The sequence below is a fragment of the Pelodiscus sinensis genome, chromosome 3 (genome assembly GCF_049634645.1).
Source record: "Pelodiscus sinensis isolate JC-2024 chromosome 3, ASM4963464v1, whole genome shotgun sequence".
Classification (NCBI taxonomy): Eukaryota; Metazoa; Chordata; order Testudines; family Trionychidae; genus Pelodiscus; species Pelodiscus sinensis.
In genome coordinates, this window is record NC_134713.1 from 55,556,665 (window position 1) to 55,583,705 (window position 27,041).

Below are 27,041 nucleotides of genomic sequence, written 5' to 3' on the forward strand. Positions count from 1 at the left end.
CAGGCTGAGAGAATAGTTGCTAGACAGGTGGGTTTCCTACATAAATTCAATGAGTAGGCAGTCATTGATTCAAGTGGGCTGGGGGTTTGTGAGGCTTTTGAGACCCAAGTTCAAATTCCAGATAGGAGCAGGTACTTTTATATCTGGGAAGAGATTCCTCAGGCCTTCTATGAACTTGTGGCTATGGAGTGAGCAAATAAAGAAAGCCCCTTGATAGTAGTATGAAAGGCTGTTAGGACTGCCGGATAACCCCTGAATTCCATCCAGGTTTATCCTGATTTCTTAAGCTGTAGCAGATACTCCACAACAAACAGAAGGAAAGCAGATTCAAGATCAGCACTGTGGAGTTCATATCCCTGGCCAAATCTTGTCCACTTCTGAAGATAAAAGAAAAGTTTCCACAAAAATAATTTAACTATTTAATAGTACATGTTGTATCTCAGCAGAGCAGGATGACTCTAGCTTCACGAACAGTTGAGGAAAAAACGGTTACTCGCCTTTTTAACTATTTCCCCCCCCCCCCGAGATGTGTTTCTTATATCTATTACACTTAGATGCATGTGCATGCCCTGTGCACAATTGTCAAAAAGCTTTTTAACCTATCCATTTTCCATTGAGTAGGCTGTGGAGCCCCCTGAAGCAGCACTGGCATGGCACTCTAACCCTGCTAACCCCGCCAACCCCTCAGCTCCTTCTTGACAGCTATTCCAACAGAGGGAAAGGAGGGTGGGTATGGAATAGATATGAGCAATAGATTTCAAAGAAGAAACAGTTACAAAGGTAATTTTTTTTCCCTTCGAGTGCTTGCTCATATCAATTCCACTTATGTGATTTACAAGCCATAAGCAGGAGGAAGGGTTGGAGTCAACAAGCTGATGACTGGAGCACCTCCACAGCAAACGATGCATCCTATCTTGATTGGTGCACAATGGCATAGTGCAAGGTGAAGATAAGGACCTATGACAACATTACAGCCCTACAGCTCTCCTGGAGAGGAGCCTGGGCTAGAAAGGCTGCAAAGGAGATCTGAGCCCGGGTTGAGTGTGCAGTCAGAGGCAGAGGATGTGTTTTGGCTATATCAGAGCATGTACAGATATAGGACAGGATCCAGGAAGAAATGTGCTGACATGAAACCAGTAGCTCCCTCTAACTTTCCATCACGGTGACAAAGAGCTACCTCAACTTCCGAAAGGGCTAGGCATGATGAATGTAGAAGGCAAGGGTCCATCTGACATCAAGAGAGTGCATCTGGTGGTCCTGCAAACTTTTTTGGGTGGAAACTGGCAGGAAAATATTCTGGCTTGCATGGGAAACTGGAAATCACCTTTAAGAGAAAAGCCGAGGTCTGAGCTGAACCAAATCCTTATGAAAGTACTTCCATGTATGGAGGTTCCGATGTCAAGGCACAGAGCTCCGAAACATGTCTGTGAGTTGATGGCCATCAAGAAGGCTATCTTCCAGAAGAAATACAGGAGAGAGCATGTGTCCAGGAGTTCAAAGGGCAGTCCCATGAGAAGAACCAAGTTGAGATACCATGCTGAAACCGGGCATCTGGTTGGGGATGTCCAGCCTCTTGAGAAAGCGTCCCAATGGGGGCTTGCAAAGACAGGGTCCAGCTTCCCTAGGGTGGAACGCTGATATGGCAGCTTGGTAAACCATGAGGAATAAGGTTGTCAGGCCCTGGTCCTTAAACACAAAGTATTTGAGCACATTTGGTATGGAGATAGACAGGGGCTCAAGGCAGCAGTGAGAACACCAGTGTATAAACTGCTTTCACTTGGCCACATGTTAGTTTGATGGAAAGCTTGCAGCTGCTGAAAAATACATGCTGGACATGTTCCAAGCATTGCATTCAGCCACAAACCCTCCATTTCTATCAGGTGGAGGGAAGGAAGGTCCAGGTGAAGAGGGAGACAATAATCCTGTGTGATGAGGTCCAGCAGGAGAGACAGTGTGACTGGGTGCCAAATGAATAGCTTCAAGAGCATAGGGTACCAGTGCTGATGCGCCCAAGCAGGAGCCATTAAAATGACATTTGCCTTGTCCCTTTGGATCTTGAGCACCTAGTGAGCAAGCAATTACAGGGGAAATGCATACACCAAGCCTCTAAACCAGTGGTCCCCAACCTTTTGAGGTTGTCGAGCGCCGGGGGCGTGGCCGTTCGCCCGCCGGGCACCAGGGGGCGGGGACACTTGCGCCCCGGGGGCGGCCCCCCCCAGCGCCACGCGCATAGGGCCGGCGCTCCCCCCGCCCGGGCCAGAGCTCCCCCCCCCCCGCCCAGCGCCGGCGCTCCCCCCCGCCCAGCGCCACGCGCCCGGGGCCGGCCAGCCCCGAGCACCTGGCGGGCGCATGGCACCCGCGGGCACCGTGTTGGGGACCACGGCTCTAAACCATTGAGTCAGGAAGGCATCTGCCAGGGAATCCAGGCAGAGCCCCCTGAAGGAGCAAAACTGAGGGCATTTCCTGTTTCCGGTTGTGAAGAGATCTACCAGTGTAAACCCTCACCTCTGGAAGATGTTGTGAACCATGTTCAGCTGGAGAGACCACTCGTGAGACAAAACATTGTCTGAGGTGGTCTGCCAGTCAGTTCTGCACCCAAGTGTGAAGTAGAGCTGCCACAACTGAAGGGCTTCCTAACATAATGGTGATGACCGTGCTCTGCCCTGCCTGTGGATATAGTACGTAGTGGTCATGTTGTGCATCATGACCGTCACACTCTGGATCCAAAAGTGTGGCAAAGACACCTAGCAAGTGAGATGCATCGCCCTGAGTTCCCAGACCTTGATGTGGAGGGACAATTCCTCCACTGTCCACAACGCCTATGTGGTCAGTTGTAGAGATGTGCTCCTAAGCCCAAAGGAGACTCACCAGTAATGAGGCGCAGTGTGGGCTGTGGAAGGTGGGAGGGGCGTCCTGCATGACCCGCTGTTGGATCTAGCCACTACCAAAGCTCATGGAGAACTTTGAGAGAGAACATCACTGCCACCAGCCACAACTGCAGCAGCTGGGAGATGGAGTCTGGCAAACAGACTGGCATATGTACAAGCTTCTATGTGACCTAGTAGTTTGAGGCAAGGCCCAGCTGTGGTCATAGAGAAGCAAACGAGAGACTCTATAAACTGGGAAAGAGCCAAGAAGCAGTGCTCTGGCAGAACATATGAGCTTGTGTGGTACTCAGGACCATGCCAACAAATTTGATCCACTGCATAGGTATGAAAGTCAATTTCCATTTGTTGAACATGAGAGGCAGGCATCTCCTCCACCTGGAGGTGAAACCAACCCCCCGAGGAGTGAATCATTCAAATATGAGTAAACACGCATGCCTTGCCATCTGAGGAAAGATGCCATCATCACCATGGATTTTGGGCCCCGGGATTAGGTGGCGCTGAGGAGTTAGCCTTTGGCAGGGTACCCTGGGATTAGTGGTATGCCCTTGGTGTCCAAAACTGCCACTGAGTGACAGGAGTATCCCAGTGAGGGTTGGGCAGTATTGACGCCTCAGAAGCTCCTGAACCCACATCTGAAGGTTGAGAATGGGAGACGGAGTGAGATAACCAGGGAAAGGTCAAACACAAGGGCATCACTGGAAGGGGCTGGTGCCATAGGTGGGATCAACTGCCAGAGATCTACCTGCTTCAAGACCTGGATTGGCGTTGGGACCAGCATCCCCTATAAGATGTGCACTTGTGTTGCTGCCCATGAGAAATTCAGGTGCCATTCATCTGATTGGCAGAGCACCCACACATGTTGGTGGGCTGTGGGCAGCTGTATCTATTGGTGGTGCATATCTGCACATGCCTTGGTGCACATAACATTTATTCTAAACATAGATGGAAAAAATTAGAAGTAACATTGACCACAACCATAGTCGGGATCCTGATTGGTACTGGGAACGAGTGTTGCCTGGACCTGCAGTGGTGGTAGGAGTCAGAGTGGCAATCAGTGCCAGTAGGAGATGCTGCTGAACCGGGATCAATGTGGAGGCAGAAAGTAGCACCAACCTCAGGATCTTGAAGACCATGAAGAAGATTAGTGATGGGACTAGGAGCCAAGAGCATGACCAGTACTGGGAAGAATGGTACCAACAATATGGGGACCATGAGAAAGATCTGGAGCACATCCAGGATCTATTGGCCAAGTGCAACTTCAAGCAGAATCTAAAGGATGGACGGATGCTGCAAGACAGACTGGCAACGCCTGCAAAAGCGGTGTCAGGACTCAGAGCAGCATATCCACAGCTCCTGGCGATTTTGGAGTCATAATCTTGATGCCTCTGGCAGCCTCAAAGCTGCCCAGAGGGGAGGGGCTGCCACATACCCCAACCGAGACAGACGATAAGTCCAGCAACACAGGGTGTGAATCCTGTGGGACATCTGCAACTGGCTAGCCCTCTTGAGCAACTCCAGGAGCTAAAAAGATGGAGATGCAAGTGAAGGTGAAGCCAGGGGAGTGCGCACTGCTGGTTTGCTGCGCTGGGTCAGGGAGTGAGAGTGGTGCCAACATGCTGAGATTTTTAGTGCCAGAAATCAGCAGTGCTGGCCATGCCATCCTGAGTCCTTCCCATGCGCTGACCCCAGGACTAACAGAGGAACACTATAGCCCGAGACGCTCAGTGTTATGGATGTTAAGAAGCAGGTAACTGACTAATGGTGTACTGAGATACCATTTTTATCAAGTACACGATTAGTCGATAAGGGGCCCTGCTGTGACGCCGCAGTGAGGGTAGGTCCAGGACCGGGCTCGAGCCAAGACTCAGTAGTCCCGGCTTGCGCCAGGTCCCAGACCGCTGTGTCTCTGCCTCCTCTACTCCTTTCCCCTCACACCGCAGAGACAGTGCTGGGGGGAACCAGTTTTTAAGGTGCGCGGCTCGCACCCCCCTTGCTGCTTCTGATACAGAAGCAGCAAGAGGTGTGTATGCGAGTAGAGACTTGACTAGTTCCTTACATCCCTACTCAGCGCCAGATCTTGCTGGGCTTGTAGCGCTGACTCCACAAGGAGCTGCTTGAGACAAAAAAGTCTCACTCCTTCCTGTGCTGCTACTTGAATGACCAAGATCCTGTGCTTACTCAACTGGTGAGCCTCCTCCAGGCATCAGACACACAAGTTATGGGGATCACCAGTTGGCATGGACTTAGCACAGAAGCTGTGCAGCTTGAATCTCTGTGACTTGGGTGAGAGGGGACAAGTGGAACAGGGGAAGACCCCACTACCATCCAACCCTCAAACTAAATTAAAATTAACAACTATAAAAATGAGTAATCCTATGGCACCTTAGAGAGACTAACAAAAATATATATAGTATCATGAGCTTTCGTGGGCAAAACCTGCTTCTTCAAATGAGTTTGAATGGGGGAAAAAGTGGAGAAGTAGAATATACAACAGAAAAAAAAGGGAGAGAAAAAATACCTGTCAACTGTAGTGCCGGTACTAAAGAGGCTAATTGAGTGGGCTGAAAGTGTCCCATACTTAGCTTTTGATGTGTCTATTGCTAGCTTGTGGAAGAGGCACTAGCAACTCCAGGAGACAGATGTCTTAGAAAGATAAATATTTTTTTATCATTGGTATGTCTAAGAAGCCTTCAAAAATTTAACTCCTAAAAATGAGCGCAATAGCTTTCAGGTGCATATTATATCTGTCTATCTATATCTCCTCTGCATTTCTTTCCCTGTAGCTTCTCCTAGTTCTGAACCCAAAGAGCTTCTCTCTCACCTACTACTCCTGTTCCACCCACTAACGTGACCAATGATTAAAATGGCTAATGTTAATGTTAACAAATAATCCCTGGGCTTGAAAACTAATATTGGCATTAGACTAATAGGGGCCACATGTTCATACCATTAATTGGTGCAAGCTATTTGCAGATTCAGGCTGATGCTACTATAATGGTTAAAATCTGCTCACATTTGTAATGTTTCTTGCAGCCAGAAACTAAGCTAGATACTAAGCTTTCACTTGATATAGAAAGTAAGATGCTGAAGAATCTGAATGTGTTATGCGGGACCCCTAATGTAGCATCCAGCTTGTCTCTGGCAAACGAGTTTTCTGTTTGATACCCATGGATTTACAAATTTGAACAGAAGCAGTCATATTAGAAATAATGGGCTCCATTAGTCTTGAAGGTTAAAAAAAAATCTCTTACCTTACTCGAGCCACCGCTACCTATTTGTTTTAATACGGTGTACACTTTTCCTTTAACAGTAAGGCATTCATTTGAAGGCACAGAAGCTGAAACCTGCATACAGAAAAATGAAAATGAAAATTATTTTTGCAGATGCTGTGAAACTTCCCAGAAGCCTGCTCATTAATACTGTAAACATTCTAACTGTCTTACACACATTCCAATCCCTGAACAGGAGTAATGCATGCGTGGGTGGGGGTGGGGGAAACAAGCTAATTCTGTTATATAATATATATGCATAAAGGATTTCATGGGCAATCTTACTTCTGGCATTCCCTAAGATGGTATTTGAGTAGACAGATTTAGAGAACAGTTAATTATTTTTAATAGATATACATACACCTTGTTGACCAAACTAGAGATATGTCACTGGGTCATTCTAAACTAAAGTTTGCTTCTGAATACTAAAATATGTACTCGTTTTAAAAAAGTTGTATTTCATTTAATGAGGCAATAGCATGGCACTTGTTTTATGAAAACACATCTGGGGCATCAGTTTACATTTCAGTGACTGGTAGGTTCAAATATAGATATTGAGAAATCTTCTTGACTAAATTAAGGTTATCTGAATTTATCAATTAAAGGAACTGGCAGACTACTGTTTGGCATGATCACGTATATTTAGACAGTAACATTTATGAATAGGGCTGTCAATTACTCAGTTAACTCGCATGATTAACTCAAAAAAATTAACAACAATTAATGTTTTTAATCATGATTAATCACAATTGGAATCACACCACTAAACAGACTACCATCTGACAAATATTTTGGACATTTTTCTATATTTCCATATATATTTCAGTCACAATATAAAATAGAAAGTGTAAAATGCTCACTTTATATTATTTTATTATAATATTTGCACTGTAGAAATAACAGGAAATAGTATTTTGAGATTCACCTTATACAAATACTGTAGTGTAATTTCTTTATCCTGAAAGTGCAACTTACAAATGTAGATTGCATAGCTACACTCAAACCAAAACAATGTAAAACTGTAGAGCTGGGGTGGGGAACCTCAGGTCTGGGGGCTGGATATGGCCCATGGCTTGCCTGGAACCCGCTCTCGAGGCTCAGGACTCCCCTCCAGTATTGGGGAGCCTGCGATAGTGCTTCAGCCCCCTATCCATGGGGCTACAGCACACAAAATCTACTAACCTGGCCCTTCCAAGGCTCTGCCGTATGAGAACATGGGGAGTGTCTTTCCTTCTCAGTTGGGGGACATGTCAGTGAGGGTTTGTTTTGCGGTTTTTTGCTTCTCACTTGTGTGCAGCCCTCAACTGATTTTTCTGTGGGTCAGCAGCCCCCCGACCCAAAAAAGGTTCCCTACTCCTGTTTTAGAGCCTACAAATCCACTTAATCCTACTTCCAGTTCAGTCACTAGCTCAAACATGTTTGTTTACATTTGCAAGAAGTAATGATGCCCATTTCTGATTTACAATGTTACCTGAAATTGAGAACAGATTTTCACATGCCACTGTTGTAGCTGCTGTCACAAGATATTTACATACCAGGTTTGCTAAAGATTGATATGTCCTTTCACGCCTCAATCAGCATTCCACAGGACATCTGACCATGCTAATGACTGTCCTGCTTAATAATGGGTCCAAAGGGAAAATATTCATTTTCATCATCTAAGAGAGATGCTCCCAGCAGAAGGGTGTGTGTGTGTGTGTGCGCGCGCGTGCACACACACGAGATTCGTGTTCTGTAGTTTCTACATTGGAGTGTTGCTTTTCTAAGATTTCTGAAAGCATGTTTCACACTTCATCCCTCTTGGATTTTGGAAGGCACTTCAAACACTTAGACCTTGGGTTGAGCGTTGTATCTATCTTTACAAACCTCACAATTGGTTTTCCCCTTTGTGTTTTGTCAAATCTGCCATGAACGTGCTCTTAAAATGAACATATGCTGGATCATCATTCAAGACTGCTAGGACATGAACTATAATGGTAGAATGCAGGCAGAACATGGAGCAGGAGACATAATAAACTCCTTTGGGAGAAATTGTAAAACTCAGTTAACACATTTTAAAACAAGCATTATCAGCATGGAAGTGAGTCCTCTGGAATAGTGGCCCAAGCATGAAATGTCACATGAATGTTTAGCATATATGGCACAAATACCTTGCAATGCTGGCTACAAAAATGTTTCAAGTGACAAGTGAAGAGTGGGCAGCATTTTCTCTTGCAAATGTAAACAAACTTATATGAGATATTGGCTGAAGAGGTAGGACTGAGTGGATTTGTATGCTCTAAAGTTTTATCTTTGAATTGAGGTTTTTTTATACTTAATTCTATAGTTGTAAGTTATTCTTTCATGATAAAGAGCTTGCACTACAGTATTTGTATAAGATCAATTAGAAAATGTTTTTACAGTGCAGATGTGATAAAAATAATATAAAGTGAGCTCTATACACTTTGTATTCTGTGTTGCAATTTAAATCAATATAGTTGAAAAATGTAGAACACACAAAATATTTCAAGAAACGGTGTTCTATTATTGTTTAAATTTCTTCACAGCTTGACTGCTTGATGAAAATTACAACAATATTGGTAAACAACAGTACAATTACAAAATTCTTTTGTTGCCTTCCCTACAAACCCACTTAATAAAGGGCTCCGGAAATCCCCCCAACACTTAGTATATCTTAAGAACTAAAAGGATCTGAGAACTGAAATGTATATCTGTAATGACATTCCAATCTATTCAAAGCCAATGCTTGAATTTAAAGAATAAAACAATATTGTACTGTGGTTAGTTTACATGTAGCAAAATCACTTTGGTTCAGTAATTTTTAAAAAAGCTTACTAGGTTCATTGCATATTTTTTTCTTTTCTTAGCTTCATTTCACTTTTACCTTCAGATAACAGATCATGGTAATAGATCAGGGCACATCTCACTGTTTTTGTAGTCCTAACATTTCCTTTTTAACTCATTCCACCCCATTATACTCCTCCTTTCTCTCTCTGCAGTGTATGCTTTATAGCCATCTCTCATTTTCTGACTCTCCCTCTCCCCCACTTCTCTTTTCTAACTTACTCCATCAATTTCTCTGCCCCCATACCCACTCCCATACACAGGGTTTGAAAAAGAGAAGAAAAAAAATTCTCGGGTATCTAATCACCAGATTAAGATGGAAAGCTACTTTTACAATCATAGAAGATGACAAACTCCCCACTCCTTCACTCAACCTTTAAAATAAAGCTTAGATTTCATATTCTCCTCCCAGGAAATTTTCCTTTGTTATACAGTATGTCCAAAGGAAGAGATTTGTTGAGCCCTAACCTAATGGAGTTAATATGAATTTCAGAAAAAATGGCTTAGCAGTAAAAACAATTACCCTTCTCTGATTACAGAACCGTGAACTCTACCTCATTCCTGCTCCAAATAGGTGATCTACAACAGCTATAGACACAAATGCAAAGATGAATTAAATCTATACAAAATACACACACTTCTCTCATGTTGAATCAAGATAAACATGGGGTTGAAAAATTGTGGAAAGAGGTAAATTTTGTTTTTAAATGCAAGGAGATACAATTCAGATTACATTACCTGTAAGCCCACATGGCTTTGAAATGGAGTTGCTGGTGTATGTGGTTGGAAATATGGAACTTGGTTATATGGAGTGGATACCTGACACCTTGGTGGGAAGTCATTCTTTATAACTGGAGTTCTGAAACTGGGGGAAATATTTATTATCAAACAGATCTTTGTACCTGATCAGTATTACTACAAAATATGATGAATAATACCACCATCACCTAAGACGTTTATAATGTTGTTGTTTTCATAAGTAGACTCGAAATATTTAAAAGAAGAGGACAGTATCGCATTTTACAGATGAGGAAACTGAGGTACAGGTCAAGTGAGTTACCCATAATCACCCAGCAGGCCAGCAATAGAACTGGGAAGAAGAACCAAGGTCTCCTAAGTCTCAGTCCAATGCCCTATCCACTAGGTCAGTGGTTCCCAACCTATATACCACCAGGGACTGGCAAACCCATTCACAAACTTTTGGCAGACCACTAACCTTTATTTGCATATTCTTTAAGAAAGTAATGAATATACAAATAAAATGATACCGGTCCGCTAAAAGCCCCAGCCTTCCCCAGTGCCAACCCTAACCCCTAGAGTCCCCCACCCCTCCAATACCCCCCCAACGCTAGCTACTGACCCGCGTCCCCTGCACCCAACCCCCCCGTGCCACCCTCAGAGCCCCCTGTGCTAGCCGCCCAAGGCTTAGAGCCCCCAGACCCACCCCCAGTGCCAGCCTTCTATTTCCAGAGCACCACCGCACCCAATCCCCCCAGAGGCTTTTCCCAGTCCCAGCCCCCCTATTCCCCAATATTAGCCCTGTTCACAGAGCACCTAGTGCCAGCCCTGCCTCCATAACCCCTCCACTACTAGCCCCACCCCCACAGCCCACCCCTCCCCCCCTTACCTAGCCCTGTCCTGCCTCCCAGCTGCCAGCTGAGTGTTGCTGCCAGGGTTGCAGTGGCTCTCAGACTGCCATATCAGGCTCTGTGTTGCCCTCCCATCATGCAGCAAACCGCTCTTTTGCACCCAGGAACAGACCCCACCCCTGCCAGGCCTGGAATTGGTAGTGGAATTGGCACATGGAATTGGCAGTGTCTGCGGTACAAGTGACAGGTGCACATTTCTGATGGCTCGAGAGTTCCTACCCAGGCCATTAGCAGTCATGGCATAGAGGCATTGGGTCACTCAGCTCGTGCATATATCTGGCTTGCGGCACCCACCCAACAGCTGGGCAGTACTAGCCCCCCTAACACTCGCTGCATTGAGCCAGCAAGCCCAGCTTTTCCCACACAACTCCAACTGGTGCTACTGGCTGCGGCTCCCCAGGACATTGGGAAGCAGCCAGACACGTGGTGCAGGCTGGCAAGGGAGACCCTGCGGGGGAAGCCAGGCCCTGCCGAAGGAGGGGCAGAAATTGCGGACACTCGGCGTGGCTCCCCAGGGCCTCTAACTTGATCCTCTTTGCTAATATCAATAAAGACCGGGATGCTCATGGCTGCGAAGGCTCTGCTCCCCGGTCCCGAACATAGTACCCACAACGAAATGGACACAGGGTACCCGCCTGCCAAGCAGACCCACCAGCCGGGCACATGGTTGCTGCCGGAGCTGGAACCAGGGTTGCAGTGAGGCTGCCCCAGCAGGGACAGCCTCACTGTGGGCCCACTCGAGCTGTAGCACGAGGCAGTCCACAGTGCCACTCACCGAGGGAGGGTGGGAGGATTTGTAGTGTGTGCACCTTATAGGGAATGGAGCTCTCCAGTGCACAGGGCTAATTAGCAGCCGGGGGTGTGGCCTGGGAGAGTGCCACAGCCTGGCAGGCAGAGGTATGTGGACCAGTGATTGGGAACCGCTGCACTAGGTCACAATGTCTAGTATGAAAGTAGGTCTATTACAAATTGAAGCCTTTAAGTTTATTCAGTCTGTCATTGACTCCCTATGTGTCTACTATATTCATGTTCATATGCATTGGTACAGTTTACTATATATAGGCTTTCAACCCTGTGTTAAAAAAGTACCTCTCAAAATTGAAGTATTTCTATAAAAACACAAATAATATTTAATCTTCAGAAATATTTCATAAGTGTTAACTAACTGATCATCAAAACACCACTTTATAGATAGGGAACTGGTAATCTCTATGTAAGACCAAAACTGGGGGAAAAAAGTGTCCATTTATTTTAGTTCCCAAAGTCATACAGCTAGGGCTAAGTTTTTTGGTTTTGTTCCTTTGTTTAAAAACACATAGATTGTTTTCAATCAGTACTTTATATGTCCAAACTACAGCTCCCTTTGACCACAGTGCTCAGCCCTTCTGGAAGTTCAGCGCCAAGAAAATGAGGAAGACAACTACTAACAGCCAACTGTGAAATGTCTATTAAATAACCTACCCAACATCACACAAAAACCTGGGGAGAGAAGTGAAAATGGAATCCAGGATTAAGGATGTTAAGAGGCAGGTAACTGACTAATTGTGTAGTTGATACAATTTGTACTGACTATACAGTTAGTCGATAAGGGAAGGTACTCTGTCCTAGCTTGCGCTGGTCCAGGAGTTACCCCCGCTGTGGCTCTGTAGTTTAAATGTAGCGGGAGCTGGGTACACAGGCAGCTGGGCTCCTACTACATTTAAACTGCAGAGCAGCAGCAGGGGTAGGTCCTGGATGAGCGTGAGCCGGACTACTGCGGCTCTGCATTTTAAACGTAATGTGACAGGCTGCTGGCTAAGCCAGAGCTCTGACACTGTGGCCTGACTGAAAAGGGCCATTGAGGCCAGCTTAGCAGGCCCATGCCTCAGGGGCTAATGGGAAACAGCTCTGGGCCTCATTAGCCAAAGGGCTAGATAAGGCAGTCAGAGGGGAAGTGGAAAGGGAGGAGCCAGAGAGTGGCTGTGTGCGCTCCCCAGCCAGTTGGAGAGGCTAGCGTAGTTTTCTGGAAAAAAAAAAAAAAGCTCTGTAAATAGAAGGTGGTGAGAAACTGGCATGGACAATAAAAAAGCATGGGTGATTGCACCAAGAAGGGTCTCTAATTGATTTGTGGACAAAAAAGAGGTCCCAGGGTGAGAACCTTGTCACACGCGACATCAGAGGTGGGATTAAGCACCAGCAAACATGGTTGATGGCCCAGAGATGGCAGAGACCCTGCAGTGGCTCATCAAACAGCAAGAGGAGGTGCAGCAGGCCCTGCAAAGTTTACAGCAGTCCCACCAGGCGAAGAGACAGGCCTTGCTAATAAAAGCCTGCAGGATTTTATTAAGAAGCAGAGCAAGGTACAGAAGCTACTTCTGCAGAAACTGGTGAGTCCCAGGGAAGGAGGTGGCACCCAGCCACCAAGCCTAGGATTCTGTAAAATGGACTCAGCAGATGACCTGGACACTTTTCTGGGAACGTTTGAGTGGATAGCCATGGGCACCGGATGGGAGAGGCTATCTAGGCCCTACATCTGGCTCTTTATTTGGCGGGAGAGGCTCATGCCCACACACACAGCATAAAATGTTCTGCCTTATAAGTACTGCACTTCCACCTTTCACCCTCGGGCTGCTGTGGCACCAGAGAGCACTCTCCTTAGAGCCCGATTAGGACAGAGTGGAGCACACAAGGCTGCTGGGGAGTCACAAACTGGGGTGCAGGTGCAGCAGCTAAAGGAGTGATAGTATTGAGCTATGGACTGAACGGGAGGGGTGCCAGAAAGCCACATGAAGATGGTGGGTGGGTGGAGGTGAGGGTGTAGGGACACACGAGGATGGGGGGGGAAGGGGGATTTTAATTTTTTGTAGTAGAATTCCCCCAAACAACATATAAACAGGCCTACACAACTTTGGAATCCCCAGGGGTCACAATGATGCTCTCTGCATGTGCTGAGAGTAACAACTTAAGTGTTTGTTGCATCTACATGCAAATATATATGTAAATATATGCAAATAGCTTATTTCACACTGACTGGCATGAATACAAAGCACTTCCCACAATGACCTGGCACGCCCAGCACCTCCTCTCTGGGGTCTAGAAACGCCAACATCTGTCTGTTCCAGCCAGTACATCCGCTTGTCTTTCAGCGCTTACCCTTCATGAGAGATGCTTCGACATTGTGAAGCATGTTCCCAGTGAAGGCCATGTTCAAAGAATCCCACCCACGGGCCGTGTGTTGAGCCCCAAGTAAACCCAAACCACCCCATGGGCCGCAAACAAACGGGCCATGGGCCGCACTTTGAGTAGCCCTGATCTAAACATTAGCAATTTAGAGTCCCTAAACTAAGTTACCTTAATAAAAGTATTACAAACTTAGTATAGTAAATCCATTTAAATACACAAACCTTACCAGGCCATATATTCTTTCAATGTGTTGTTGCTTGGTGTTCCACAAAAAAACACTGGATCTTTTCCTTTAGGAACAGCTTCTACTGGTGATGATCTTTTAGAAATGGGAAGGATAGGCTGTTCAAAACTTGATCGCTTTCCCTAACAACAGTAAAGTAGACGGTTAGTTCAGAAAATTTCAGGTATAGTCAGAGCACATTAACCTCAAATTTTTGGTATTACTTTGTGAGCATGAGCTTTTATGTAGCACTATAAGCATCTACAGCCGTATCAATAAAAAAAAAAACCACCAAGAAAACCTGACTAAACAAAACCACCACATTTTATATTTCCTATAGAAAAGAATGAGGTCACCTCTGTGTAGCTCTTGTGTATCACTTCTGGAATCTCCCATTTCCTTGCAGATTGAGCACAATTTAGTTTTAACTGATCCACCTGTTTTCTGTTACTCCCAGGATAACAGGACTGTTGCTCATGACTTTCTGGACACCTCAACTCTGACATCTTTGGCTCCTGATGCTGCATATTTATTTCTGAAATAAGTCATTTTTCTTCTGTTATTAAAGGAGGCATGCTAGAACTTTATTTTGAGATCTCAAACCATTTTTTCTGCACTTAAACTAAATTTGTTTCATCCATCCTTTCACCCCCCCCACACACACACATTAATACAGATTATTTAAAATGGAACCTCTTAAACATCTCTTTCATAGCTATTGTTACTTAGAAATATTTAAACATATCTATAATACGTTTATCTGACCAAGAACACAAAAGCATTTTTATTTATTAGAAACCTCAGTAAGATCCTTTTCTAGATGGCTTTGACAACCATCTTCACTATTGTATCATGAGACCACCAGAAAAAGATGTGTGGAATACTATTTGGAAACAACTACTCTGAAGTGAATTACAGAACAAATTGTTTATTCAAAAAAACAAATACACTCTCAATTCAGTTTCATTCTGGAATAAGCCACTTGTAAGAGTGGCTAAGATTATTCCAGGTGGGACTGGAAACACAACTTACAAAAGTTACCCAAACTCTCCCCATTATAAGACCTTGTATTCTGTAACTCATAGCAACTTTGTCAGATTAAAACAGTGGGACCCTTTTTGGGTTGAGGGACGCTGACACACAGAACAAATAGTGGGGGACCATACACAAATGAGAATCACCCCTCCCCCCCAAAAAAAACCCCAACGCACCTCACTAAGGCAACTCGCCACTGAGAAGGAGAAAGACATTCTCCATATTCCCCTCTCACATCAGAACCTAGAGGAGCCCAGGCTATTTTGTGTGCTCCAGCCCAGTGGAGAGATGGGGGAGGGTAGGCTATAACACCAGCACAGTCCTTCCAATACAGGGGAAGAGCCCTGAACCTTGGGGGCTGGATCCAGGCAAGCCAGGGACGCATGTGGATCCCAGACCTTAGGTCCCCCACCCCTGGATTAAACATTTGGGCTGATATTTTTCACACAGTGTCTGCTTCGTGATTTAAAAAAAAAAAATCAGCCAAAAGAGTTTAGCTGCTTCTAAGAAAGAGGCTAGGAAAAAAAAAACCACATTGTTCTGCCCATTTTAATTCTAGTGAACTTTTCTTTGAAAAGTTCTACCACCTCTGTGCTCATGCACTTAATGTTAGACATGTGTTAAATACCTTAGATTTTTATAGGCAGCATTTTATCTTAGTGGTCTATCTTGACTATGCTGGTATGACAACAATGCTAATCTGCATAATCTTGCAGCAAACAAGGGGTCAAATCTCATCTGCCCCAGACTCTACAGAAGAACTATTTTTCAACTGAACCAATGAGTAGAAAAAACGGAGTGGCAAAAGAGCAATCTGGCTAATTAGAGGGCATTGTTGACTGCAAAAAAAAAGACTCGTTCTACTCTGCTTGACTATTAGCTATTATAATGCAAAGTCAGAGTGAGGAGTTGAAGTTTTAAAACATTTTGGACTTAACTCAAAATTCCACTGCCATATCTAGACTGATTAGTATCTTGCCTTCCCTGCTCCTATACACAATTACATAAAGTGACAATTGAATAGATCCAAAAATGCCTGATGAAAACAAAAACAGATGAACACAAGAACTGAAAACGTGAATTAACCCAGTGACATTTTATCAAGGGAAGGTTAGTTGGAGTTGTCTCAAGTTCTCTTAGGGGTTTTCAGATATCTAAGGGCAAAAGGGAAAAGAGTCTTTAATCTATGTACATTAGCTGATGTAACAAAAGAATTCTTCTGATCCATTTATAAATCCATAAAGAAAAAAAATCCATAAAGAAAAAAAAAATCGTGATGAGATGAGATTTCTTCAGGGGAAAGAAAATATACAGACAAGTATTTTCACATTCCTTATTATGTAGAATAGCAAATATCACAAGGCAGGGAACATAAAATGGAGTACAAGACCTTGACGCATTTATTAAAACCCACTAAATCCACTACATGCTACCTCACCTGACTAGATTACTATCAATGTTTTTAAAAATATTAAAACATATTTTACAGGCTCTTTATTTAAGCAAGGAGAGCCTTTTCTGGCTCAAACAAATCAATAGCAGGATGGGGCTTTGGTTTTCAAACACCTCAGTCATTCTTGAAAAGGATACTTGGGCACTTTTTAAAGTGTTATTCTTGGTCAGCAGTATTTTTAGACAGAGCTATTTCTAGTTACTACTGAAGAAGGCTAAATTCATGTTGGGTAACATAGAGATTAAGAGTTATGCATCAATTTCTAGATCAGTAATCCATCTAGTCCAGGGGTGCACAAAAGGCATCTTATGGCTGGATCCAGCCCACCAAGCCACAAGATCCGGCCCACAGCCACCTCACCAGCATCCTTGTACCCATAACACCTCCTGGACCAAGCATCCCAAGCCCCTGACCCAGATCACAACCCCCTCCTTCAACCAAACTCCCTTCTAAATCCCACCCGCTGTGCCAGACCCTGCACCCACTTCACAGAAGTGCAGCCCTGAACCAATTACCAAAATCTTGGAGTGGCCCCTCATTAAACATTTTTGCCCACCTTGATCTAGTCTGATTATAGGAAATAGTATCCAAATTTGTTGTAGTACTAAGCAGAGTAGCAAGACTTTCTCTCTTTTTTTCCTTTTTTGAATAAGCATGATATCCAAATGGCAAAAAAAGACTTGCTCTTCAAAAGTCAGGATTCTTGTCATTTTCAACACCCTGCCTACTTTCAACGGAGTTAGCAAGGACAGAGTAGATAAACATTAAATACAGGCACATCTGTTACAATTCTAGCACTTTGATGGTGATAAAGCTATCGAGCTTCCATTTTAAATGTATATACAGCTGTTTCTTGGAAGTCTTTGTTCAACTTCACCAAAAAAAAAATAAAGAAGAAGTTGTATTTTTAAATTCTTCCCTAATCACAAAAGTAGTAAATATAGGCTGAAGGTTTCCTTTAGCAGGCATTCTAAATAGAACATCCCAAAAAATAGTGTTCCACTTCAGATTGGTAAAAATTTACTCTTATTCACAATTACCTTCTTTTCTTTTCGTTGCAAGACTTGAATCTGTTTTATTTTTTAGGGTTACGGTTGATTCGGTTGCAGTTTCTAAACTCTCTTCAGCTGATGTGTGTGACTGTACACAGCTTTCATCTTGTAAGGACTAAAGAAAACAATATATATTTTTAAAAGCATCGAGAACTCAAGCACATTATCTGAAAGTCATTTCCTATAATAATTTACCACTGAAATACCCCATGCCAAATAAATGCATTATTAGTTCTAAACTTTAACCATATGACCACAGACAACTTTATACCTAATCATTCCAGTTATTCCAATCATTCCAATTATTACCCTTCTCTAAGGATAGCATACACTATGGAGCTATTTCAGGATACCGGAAGTATCCCAAAATAGCTATTCCGCGTCTGTTGAAGCAGCCCATTACTTCGAAATAACGGGCAGCTTATTCTGACATCCTGGTAACCTTCGTTCCATGAGGGTTATGAGGTATTTTGTAATAGCGAATTATTTCAAAATTTGGCACTGCATAGACAGTGCCAAATTACAAAATAAGCTATTTCCAAATACACTTGAAATAAATTACACAATTTGCATAGTGCAAATTACATAGCTTATTCTGTGCTAAGGGTGATGTGTAGATGCATCGTCAGTGTATCCTATTTCTGGAATACTTTTTCTTTAAATAAAATGATGCAACCGACAAAATAATGTTAGCATTCTTAATGCAACTAAGAGTTGTTTTATGCCAACAACAAGTCTGAAAACCTTGAACATTCCTCTGTTAATAAATTGTGATAGTCAAGAAGATAATGTGACTGTCCGTATAAATAATGCAGTGGTGCAGAGATAAAGAGACTTTTCCTCATTTGTGTATCTTATGAATAAGCTGCTCCTCTGTACAGGCCATAAAAGGCAGCAGAATTGAAGCTGAGAACTGACATAAGAGACAGAGGAATGAATCTAAGTGATTTTTTTAAAATCCAACATATGCAACTTGTAAAAACGTGCCTAATCATGCTAATCATTTTGTTACCTTCCTTCAAGCTTCACATGGGGGGGAGGGGGAATAAAAAGACAAATGGAGAACTATTGACGTGATTTTCAGAGCACTTCCAATGTTCATTAATTTAATACAGACCCATAGCTTCTGCACATCTCAAGCTATCGTCTGTTTGCAAAATACCTAACTATTAAAATAATAAGTGGTGTTCAACATGATGGCTGAACATGTTTGAGGAAGGTTGAGCTTCTATCAACTCCAACTATTCACCTCGCTCAAGTAAATCAGATGAGTTTTAATTCAGCTCTCACTCTTAGAATCCTGGCAGGGAAGCAGATGATGGACAAGTCAGAACTTCTTCTTGCCCCCTCAGAGCAGACCATTAGCAAGATACTACTCAGCAGCTGCTCAAAGTACTCCTGGCTCACACCTAAGTGCTGCACCTGGGGCTGCAGTTGGTGAGGTGCTACACCACTTCTCCATAGCAACAGGCTTGATCAAAACAATTAGGTTTGCAAATGCCAGGTGTGGCTCAGAAAACATTTCAGTTCAAAATTTAAAAAAATCTCTGCAAAGATACAGTTTTTATCTTCATGGTGACTGCTAAAATAAACAGCTTCTGTGGTTTGTAACGAACTCCTGACTCAGACAAGTGACCAAAAAGTACCATTACTATGCCATAGTAACTGTAATTCAGATGTACAGGACCTCTCTTAGTATGCATGTGCACTATGCATATAATTGCTCTCTTTTGAATAGCAGTGTCCACTGGGGTTGCATCCATGCCCTATATTTGAGACTGTATCTGCCCTATATTCTCCCTCACTTCCCATAGCAAGGTATAAAGGGTCGTGTGGCCACAGCCCATGCTCAGTTCCTTTGACAATAAAAATCCTCAAAAAGATTCCAATCAGCATTGACGGAAGCCCAAAAGTGAAAGCTAAACAGACAACATGTATCAGGAGTGCACACAGAGCACAGACATGACCCCAATAGAGATGTGAACAACTAGTCGACTATTCGATAAGCAAATGCTTATTGGATATTCTTCAGGCTAGTCAACCAGTCACTTCCCTCTCCTTGCTGCCTCTATCAGAAAGAAGTAGCAAGGAGGAGAGGGGAAAGAGGAAAGGGTGCTTCAAAGCGGCAGAACCATGTGGAGCATGGGGCCAGACCTAGGGCTCCATGCAGCACTGCCGCTTTGAAATGCCACATGCAGCTCGGGGCCAGCTGGGAGCCTAGGGTCTGCTGCTTTGAAACACTGATGGGGGTACTCCCACAGGATTGACCTCACTAGGTCTCGTGACGAGGGTGGTTCTTGAACAGGGGGAAGATATCAATAAGCCCTGTAAGTAATTTTGATAGCAGAGGGTGCAAGATGACTGGGTACCACTGGATTAGAGGATGATTAGCAGATGTCAATGCCTGAAACACCCATATTGAGCTGAGAGACTAGAAAGCAGACAATCCAATATCTTACTTCTGCTGTGAAGTAAGAGGTCCTAACCTCAGCAAGCCACCATCCAAGCAGCCAGAAGAAGTTCAGGTGTGGAACTTGCTGCTGAACTGAGACACCAGCTCTATTTGAGCTGGTAGGGGGATGGGCCATCAAATGAATGCATTCACTAGATAGGAATACCAATTCTGCCTTGCCCAAGCCAGTGCCATCATGATGACTAAGCTCACATCCAGTTTCAGCTTACGCAGGATCCCTAGTATTCAAAAGATGGGGAAAGGTATACATTAGGTCCAGAACCCAACTTAACTGGAAAGCATCTAAAATAAAGCCTAAGCTAATTTCCCCTCTACAACAAAATTCTGGGTACTTGCAACTCCTGGTGAAAAGGACTATCCAGGGAAATCTTCATTTCAGAAGGCCTTATATGAGGACTTTGGACTTGAGGGACTATTTGTAGTTCTCACAAATCCTTTGAAGCAGTCTGCCAGAGTATTTTGCAGCCCAAATATATGCAGAACCACCAGGGTGAGCAGGTGGTCAATGCAGCAATTCCAGAGCCACTTGGCTTCCTAACAAAGGATGGGCAAGAGACGGTAGAAAGAAAAGATCTGACCTCCCATGGCAACTGATGCAGTACTCACAGACAATACCACAGTTATAGACATGGACCATAAATCCCATCCTTTCCTCCAGAAGGTATGCAGGAAGGCCTTGTGTACATACCTTATAGACCTGAGTTCCAGAACATATATGTGGAAGGTATCCTTGAGCCATAATGCTGGCAGAGAGGAGATCCCTGCTGGATTCCTCGTCAGATTTGTCCATCAATTTGATACGAGAACTTTGGGAGGGACAGTGATCCTCTCTCTGCTGCATCTGATTGTTGGACATACAAATCGTAACCATGCATGCAGAGGCTGCAAGTGAAGTCTGGCAAGGTATGTGATGTATGTGCATGCCAACATGTGGTCCAGGAATTTGAGACTTTTTTTTTTGGTTTTTGTTTGTTTTTGGGGGGAGGGAGCGGGGAGAAGAGAAATAAAAGGGGGTGAAATCAAATTTGGCCAATGAGATCTGTCAATCCGAAACCTTTGGTCATGCAGATATCCCCACACCAACATCATGTCCAAACAAGCCCCAATAACTGCTATGCTCTAGGTCATGGTCAGTTTCTCTTTATTGATTCCAAGTCCCAAGTTACTGAAAATACTCAGTATCTTCTACAGTGAGTCTGACATGCTGGAGACTTCCCTTGCAAGAGGCAGTCAAAGAGAGGTACAACTGGATTCCAGCTATGAACAGGGTGAACATGCAGGAGGCTATATGAAAGCTCAAGCACAAGAACCTTCATTGTTAACATCTACTACTTATCTTATATGTCAGAGTCTCAGAGAAGTAGCTGTGTTAGTCGGTATCTGCAAAAACAACAAGGAGTTCAGGGGCACCTTAGAAACTAATTGATTTATGCCATAATAAATCAGTTAATCTCAGGTGTCATAGGACCCCTCATTCTTTTTAAGCATCAGAGTTAGAGATATGGAAGTAAGCATCTTGGGTGGTTGAGAGCCATAACCCACTCAATAGGATCAACAGAGACTATGGAAGCAAGGATGACCATGCAGATCAGTGATGCCGGGTAAAGGAGTGGAGGCAGCAAAGGGAAAGAGTGGTCACCATATCCCCTTCCTCTTTGGGACAAGAAAGAACAAAATTAAAATCTCTTGCCTTTGAACTCCGGAGGCACCTCTTCCACTACCTCCAGTTGTAACTGCGAATCTGTTGCTTGTTTCAGTAGAATCTCATGAGAAGGGTCTCTGAAGAGGGAAAAGGGACAGAGGATGGAGTGGGAGTAGCTAACAAGATAAGGATTCTTTACCATCTCAAAGACACACTAAACCAAAAGTTACCCAGAAATGGGAGAAGCAGTTGCCAAACAGATAGCTAATTGAAGCATGGCCAATCAGTGATTCTAAATATGCAACTTCTGACATGCATGTCATAATTTATGTTCCTGTAGGGCTCCAGATGAGGGAACATCCAGTCAAAGAGGAACTGGAGTTGTCAGAGATGGAAATGTTTCCAGAAAGAAGTACTGCTACTATCTGGGTCTGTAGTACTGCTGCAATTAATTCAAAATCTTCATTTTAGCAGCTAAGACAGCAGTTTTCAAACTGTGGGTTGGGACCCCAAAGTGGGTCAAGTCCCCATTTTAATGGGGTTGCCTAGACTGGTTCAAAGCCTGAGACCTTCAGTCCTCGGTGGCAGGATTCAGGTTTTGACCCTCTACCTGGGGCTTGAATGGGCTCTGGATTCAGTGGGTTCTGGCCTCAGTCCCCACTCCTGGGATCATGTAGTAAAGAGAAGTTACTCACTTCATGCAGTAACCGTTGTTCTTCTGCAGTAACCGTTGTTCTTCGAGATGTGTGGGTGCTCCACAGTTCCTTCAGTTGGTGTCAGGCTTGTCCTGACACCATAGATCGGAGACTTTGAGAGCAGTGATCAAGTGGGCTGCGCAGGAGCGAGCAGAGCACGGTGCTCCCGCCTTTGAAGTAGCCTGCACAGCCCGCTTCTCTGTTTCTTCTCTGACGCCCTGGTGGCTGCTATTATTGCCCAAAGAAGCAGGGAGGAGGTGGGTAGTGGAACACACACCGGGGGACACATTTTGAAGAACAATCACTATTGCACAAAGTAACTTCTCTTTCTTCTTCGAGTGATGTCCCCGTGGGTGCTCCACACTTGGTGACTGTGTAGCAGTGCTCACTGAGACGTACGGTGGGCTTCGATCAACTGCTACAGATTGTGGAGAGAACCACATTGGCTACTGCGGTATCTGTTGTGGAGCATGGTGGAATAGTGGAATGCTTTATGAAGGTATGATTAGATGACCATGTTGCTGCTCTGCGTATTTCCTGGAGTGAGACTCCCTTTAGGAAAGCAGGTGATGTCACCATAGCTCTGGCAGAGTGGGCCTTTGTATTCGTTGGTAATGCCCTATTCTGGAGCAAGTAGCATGTAGTAATGTATGCTGTTATGCGTTTTGATATGTGCTGGGAAGACAGTAGTTTTCCCTGGGACCTTTCAGCCAGGGAAAACATCAATCTCTTGGATGATTGAAAGGAAGGATTGAGTCCTATCGAGGTAGAAGGCAATTGCCCTTCCGACGTCCAGGGTGTGGAATATATCTTCTTCCCTGGAATGATGTGGTTTTGGGTAGAAAGTGGGAAGGATTATCGGTTCGTTGATATGGATTTCTGAGTTCACTTTGGGTAAGGAGGATGGGTGTGGCCGCAGGAGGACCTTGTGCTTGTGAAAGGTCGTGTATGGAGGCGAGGCCATGAGAGCTAGGAGTCTGCTGACCCGCCTTGCAGAAGTGATCGCCAGAATGAACAATGTTTTCATGGTAAGAAAAGTAAGTGGTGAGGTTGCCATTCGTTCGAAGGGTGGCCTTGTGAGTGAGTGTTGGACTAATTCTAAGACTCCCTGGGGGGAATGGGTTTTCGAGGTGGGTGTAGGCTCTGCAGGCTCTTCCAGAATCTTCTTGAGGAGTGTGCAAATCTTGGAGTGTGCGAATATGAAGAATCCATCAATGGGAGGGTAGAAGGCCGTAATGGAGGCCATGTGCACCCAAAGCGATGGAAGTGACAAATTTTGTTGTTTCAAGTGTATGAGGTACTCCTGTACTTGGTAGAGCAGCACCCTGGATGGTTCAAGTGGCCTGTGTGTGCACTACTGTGTAAACCAGTGCCACTTGTATAGATAAGTCTTGCACGTCGTTTGTCTCCTGTTATGTAGCCGAACATTTTTCACTTGTTGAGAGCACTGTTGCTCCACTTCCGAGAACCAGGTAAGTACCTTCAGGGGCAGGTGTTTGTGATTGGGGGTGAAGTATTGACCCCTGGTTCTGGGAGAGTAGATCTGGGTAGTTCGGAACAGGTAGGGAGATTGTAGAGACAGGTGAAAGACATGTGAACCACGTCTGTCGGGACCAAGCTGGGGCTATCAAGATCATTCTGGCCCCATCCATCTGTATCTTTCAAAGGACTCTGGGAATGAGAGGAATGGGTGGGGAAGCATATAATAGGTTGCCCCTCCCCTCAAGTGAGAAGCATGGCATCGCCCAAGGAGCTGCGCCCTATGCCCGCTCGGGAGCAGTACTGGGGGCATTTGGAGTTCTGCCTGGTGGCAAAGTGATCTATCTGTGGTCATCCCCATTGGTGGAACAGCTTGTGAGTCATCTAATCGTGTAGTTCCCACTTGTGTTTTGTGAGGAAGTTGCAGCTGAGGGATCTGCCATAATGGTCTTATCTCTAGGCAGGTATTTTGCCAAAATGGTAATATGGTGGGAGATGCACCAATTCCAAAGCCTGATCACCTTTGTGCATAGCAACTGGGATCTCGCACCCCCATGGCGGTTGATGACGTAGTTGTCATATTGTCAGTGACAATTCACACAGAAGAGCCTTGGATATAAAGGAGGAAGTACTTGCATGCGTTGTGGACTGCTCGAACTCGAGCAGGTTTATGCGCAGTCTTGACTAATCTTTGGACCATTTCCCTTGTGCAAATTGTTGTCGGAAGTGTGTCCTCTATCCCATCAGTGAGGCGTCCGTCGTAATTTGTTTGGATGGCTGATCCTGGTGGAAAGGCTGCACCAGGTTAAGTTGCAGAGGTTATGTGTCTGTGTTCACCACTGTAGGAAGGTGAGGACTTTTGGGGGAGGAGAAATGTGCCTGTGGATCTGATGGCTGGCTGGTCTGTACACGGAAGAGATCCAGTGTTGGAAACAATGGAAATGCAGCGTGTTATGAGGGACACACATGTGCCCCATAAGTTTGAAGCATGCTATGATGGGTACTATTGGTCTTGTGGTAATGGTCATAACAAGATTTCTTATATTGTCGAACCAGTGATTGGGGAGATAGGCTCATGCTGTTGTGGAGTCTATACAAACTCCAAAGATTGTGTGGGGTGTAATATGGTTTTCTGCTCGTCGATAATGAAGCCCAGCAACTGAAGCGTGGTCTTCATGAATGTGATCATGTCTTTAATGGTCCATTGTGAGGGACATTGAATAAGACAATCGTCTAGACAAAGGAATATTGTGATCCCATTGCGTCTTAGATATGCTGCGGCCACCACAAAGGTCCTGGAAAAAACTCTGGGGGCAGAAGAGAGTCCAAATGGGAGGACTCTGCATTGAAGTGGTCTGAGGCTATCGTGAGTCATAGAAGCGCCTGTGTGCGGGGCGTATTGTGATGTAAAAATACACATCTTGAAGGCTGAGGGCTATGAACCAGTCCCCCCCGGCCAGTGATGGAATTATTGTTGCGTGTGAGACCATTTTGAAGTGTTGCCTGCGAAAATATTTGTTTAATTGGTGCAGGTCCAAGACAGGTCTCCAACCTCCTGTTCTCTTTTCAGTGAGAAAGTAGTTTGAATAAAAACCTCTCCCTTTGTATTTTTCAGGGATCCGCTCTATGGCTCCTATTTTGAGATGTAAAATCTCCTGGCGGAGCAGAGTCTCATGAGAGGGGTCCCTGAAGAGGGAGGTTGGAGGAATTGCCATGAAGGAGATAGAATAACCATGGCTGACAATTTCTAGAACTCACCGGTCTGTAGTGATTGCTGCCCACTGATCGTAGAAGGGGCGCAAAGCAGTGGTGAAATATATTGTGCTCACCTGGTTCTGTAATTGGGGGGAGGCAGACCCTCAATCAAATTTTCAAACTTTGTGCCTCGAGGCCTGGGTCACAGAAGAGCAGTTGTTTGGGGCTCTCTTTTGTTGGTTTCAAGGTCTGAAGTGGTTTTGCTCAAAGGGTCAGTATTGGTGTTGTCTACTGAAGGTTGTGTCCCTGTGCCTTTGACAGAGTGGGTAACGCTTTCTTCGGTAAAGGAGAGTATACATCCCTAATGTGCGAAAGATAGTGTGCGAATCTTTGCTGGAATGTAGTGCTTCATCGGTACCTGCAGCAAACAATTTTGTTTTTGTCAAATGGCAGGTCCTCTACTTTGGCCTGGAGGTTCTTAGGGACTCCCACTGCTTGCAGACAAGATGAACGTTTCATCACCACAGATGTCGCGGTGGACCTAGCCGCAGTGTCTGTGGCATCCAGGGCCATTTGCAGTGCCATACAGAATATAGCGTGATCCTCAATGATTGCCTTGAGGATAGGTCTTTTATTCTCTGCAAGATTGTGCATGAGTTCTATTAATTTTGAATAATTGTCAAAATCAGGATTTGCAAGCGGTGCTGTATAGTTAGATATGCATAGCTGGAGGGTTGAACAAGGAGTACACTTTTCTCCCAAAAACATTTGTGATCCTTGTCCTGTGTATGTGTTTTGTGTTGTAGGTTCTTGGACCTTTGATTGGCAGCGTCAACCAGTAAGGAGTTTGATTGAGGGTGCAGGTAGAGAAAGTCCATGCCTTTAAATGGCACAAAATATTTCCTATTGGCCCTTTTAATGGTTGGAGGGACCATGGCAGGTGTTTGCCAGACTTCATTGGCTGCCTCAAGGATTTTGAGGCAGTGCGATTTTGGACTTCACAGATGGCTGTAGATTCTTTAGGAGTTTGCGTTATTTCTCCTGGACCTCTGATAAAACCATCTCCTGACTGGCAGCCACCTTTTTAAATAGGTCCTGGAATTGCTTGATATCATCAGCAGGTGTTGGGTCATTTGGAATAACCGCTTCATCAGAAGTGGAGGATGAATTATCGTTCGGTGCTATATCAGATCAGTGGATGGTTGGGTCATCCTCAATCTGTCCTTCCTCTAGATTTTAGCCCTCAGATGGGGAATGTGATGCATCTGAGAGCATGGAGAGCAGTGACCTTTGTGCAGGTGTAGGCAGTGCAGTGGAAGTGTGTCATGGTGCCCACTAACGACAGGGGGACCATCGGCTGCGATGAGTGTCATAGTAATGCCAATCAGTGTGCCACGGAGGATGTTGGTAATGTGGTGGTCTGTATACCCCATAACATGTGTGTGCCCTATCTGGGGAGGAGTATTGCAAGAAGAACATGTT

At 44.6% G+C, this 27,041-nt stretch overlaps 1 protein-coding gene across 1 annotated transcript in view; it reads right to left on the reverse strand.

Moving 5' to 3' along the window:
- The window catches only part of TTK (TTK protein kinase), a 75,232-nt gene that overhangs the window by 15,479 nt on the left and 32,712 nt on the right, over window positions 1-27,041 (reverse strand). The window contains exons 10-14 of the mRNA XM_075923778.1: window positions 17,564-17,690; window positions 14,392-14,570; window positions 14,039-14,178; window positions 9,740-9,866; window positions 6,140-6,232 (exon numbers count right to left, since the gene is read on the reverse strand). Coding sequence (XP_075779893.1) covers window positions 6,140-6,232; window positions 9,740-9,866; window positions 14,039-14,178; window positions 14,392-14,570; window positions 17,564-17,690 — 666 coding nt within the window. The remainder of the gene's footprint in view (window positions 1-6,139; window positions 6,233-9,739; window positions 9,867-14,038; window positions 14,179-14,391; window positions 14,571-17,563; window positions 17,691-27,041) is intronic.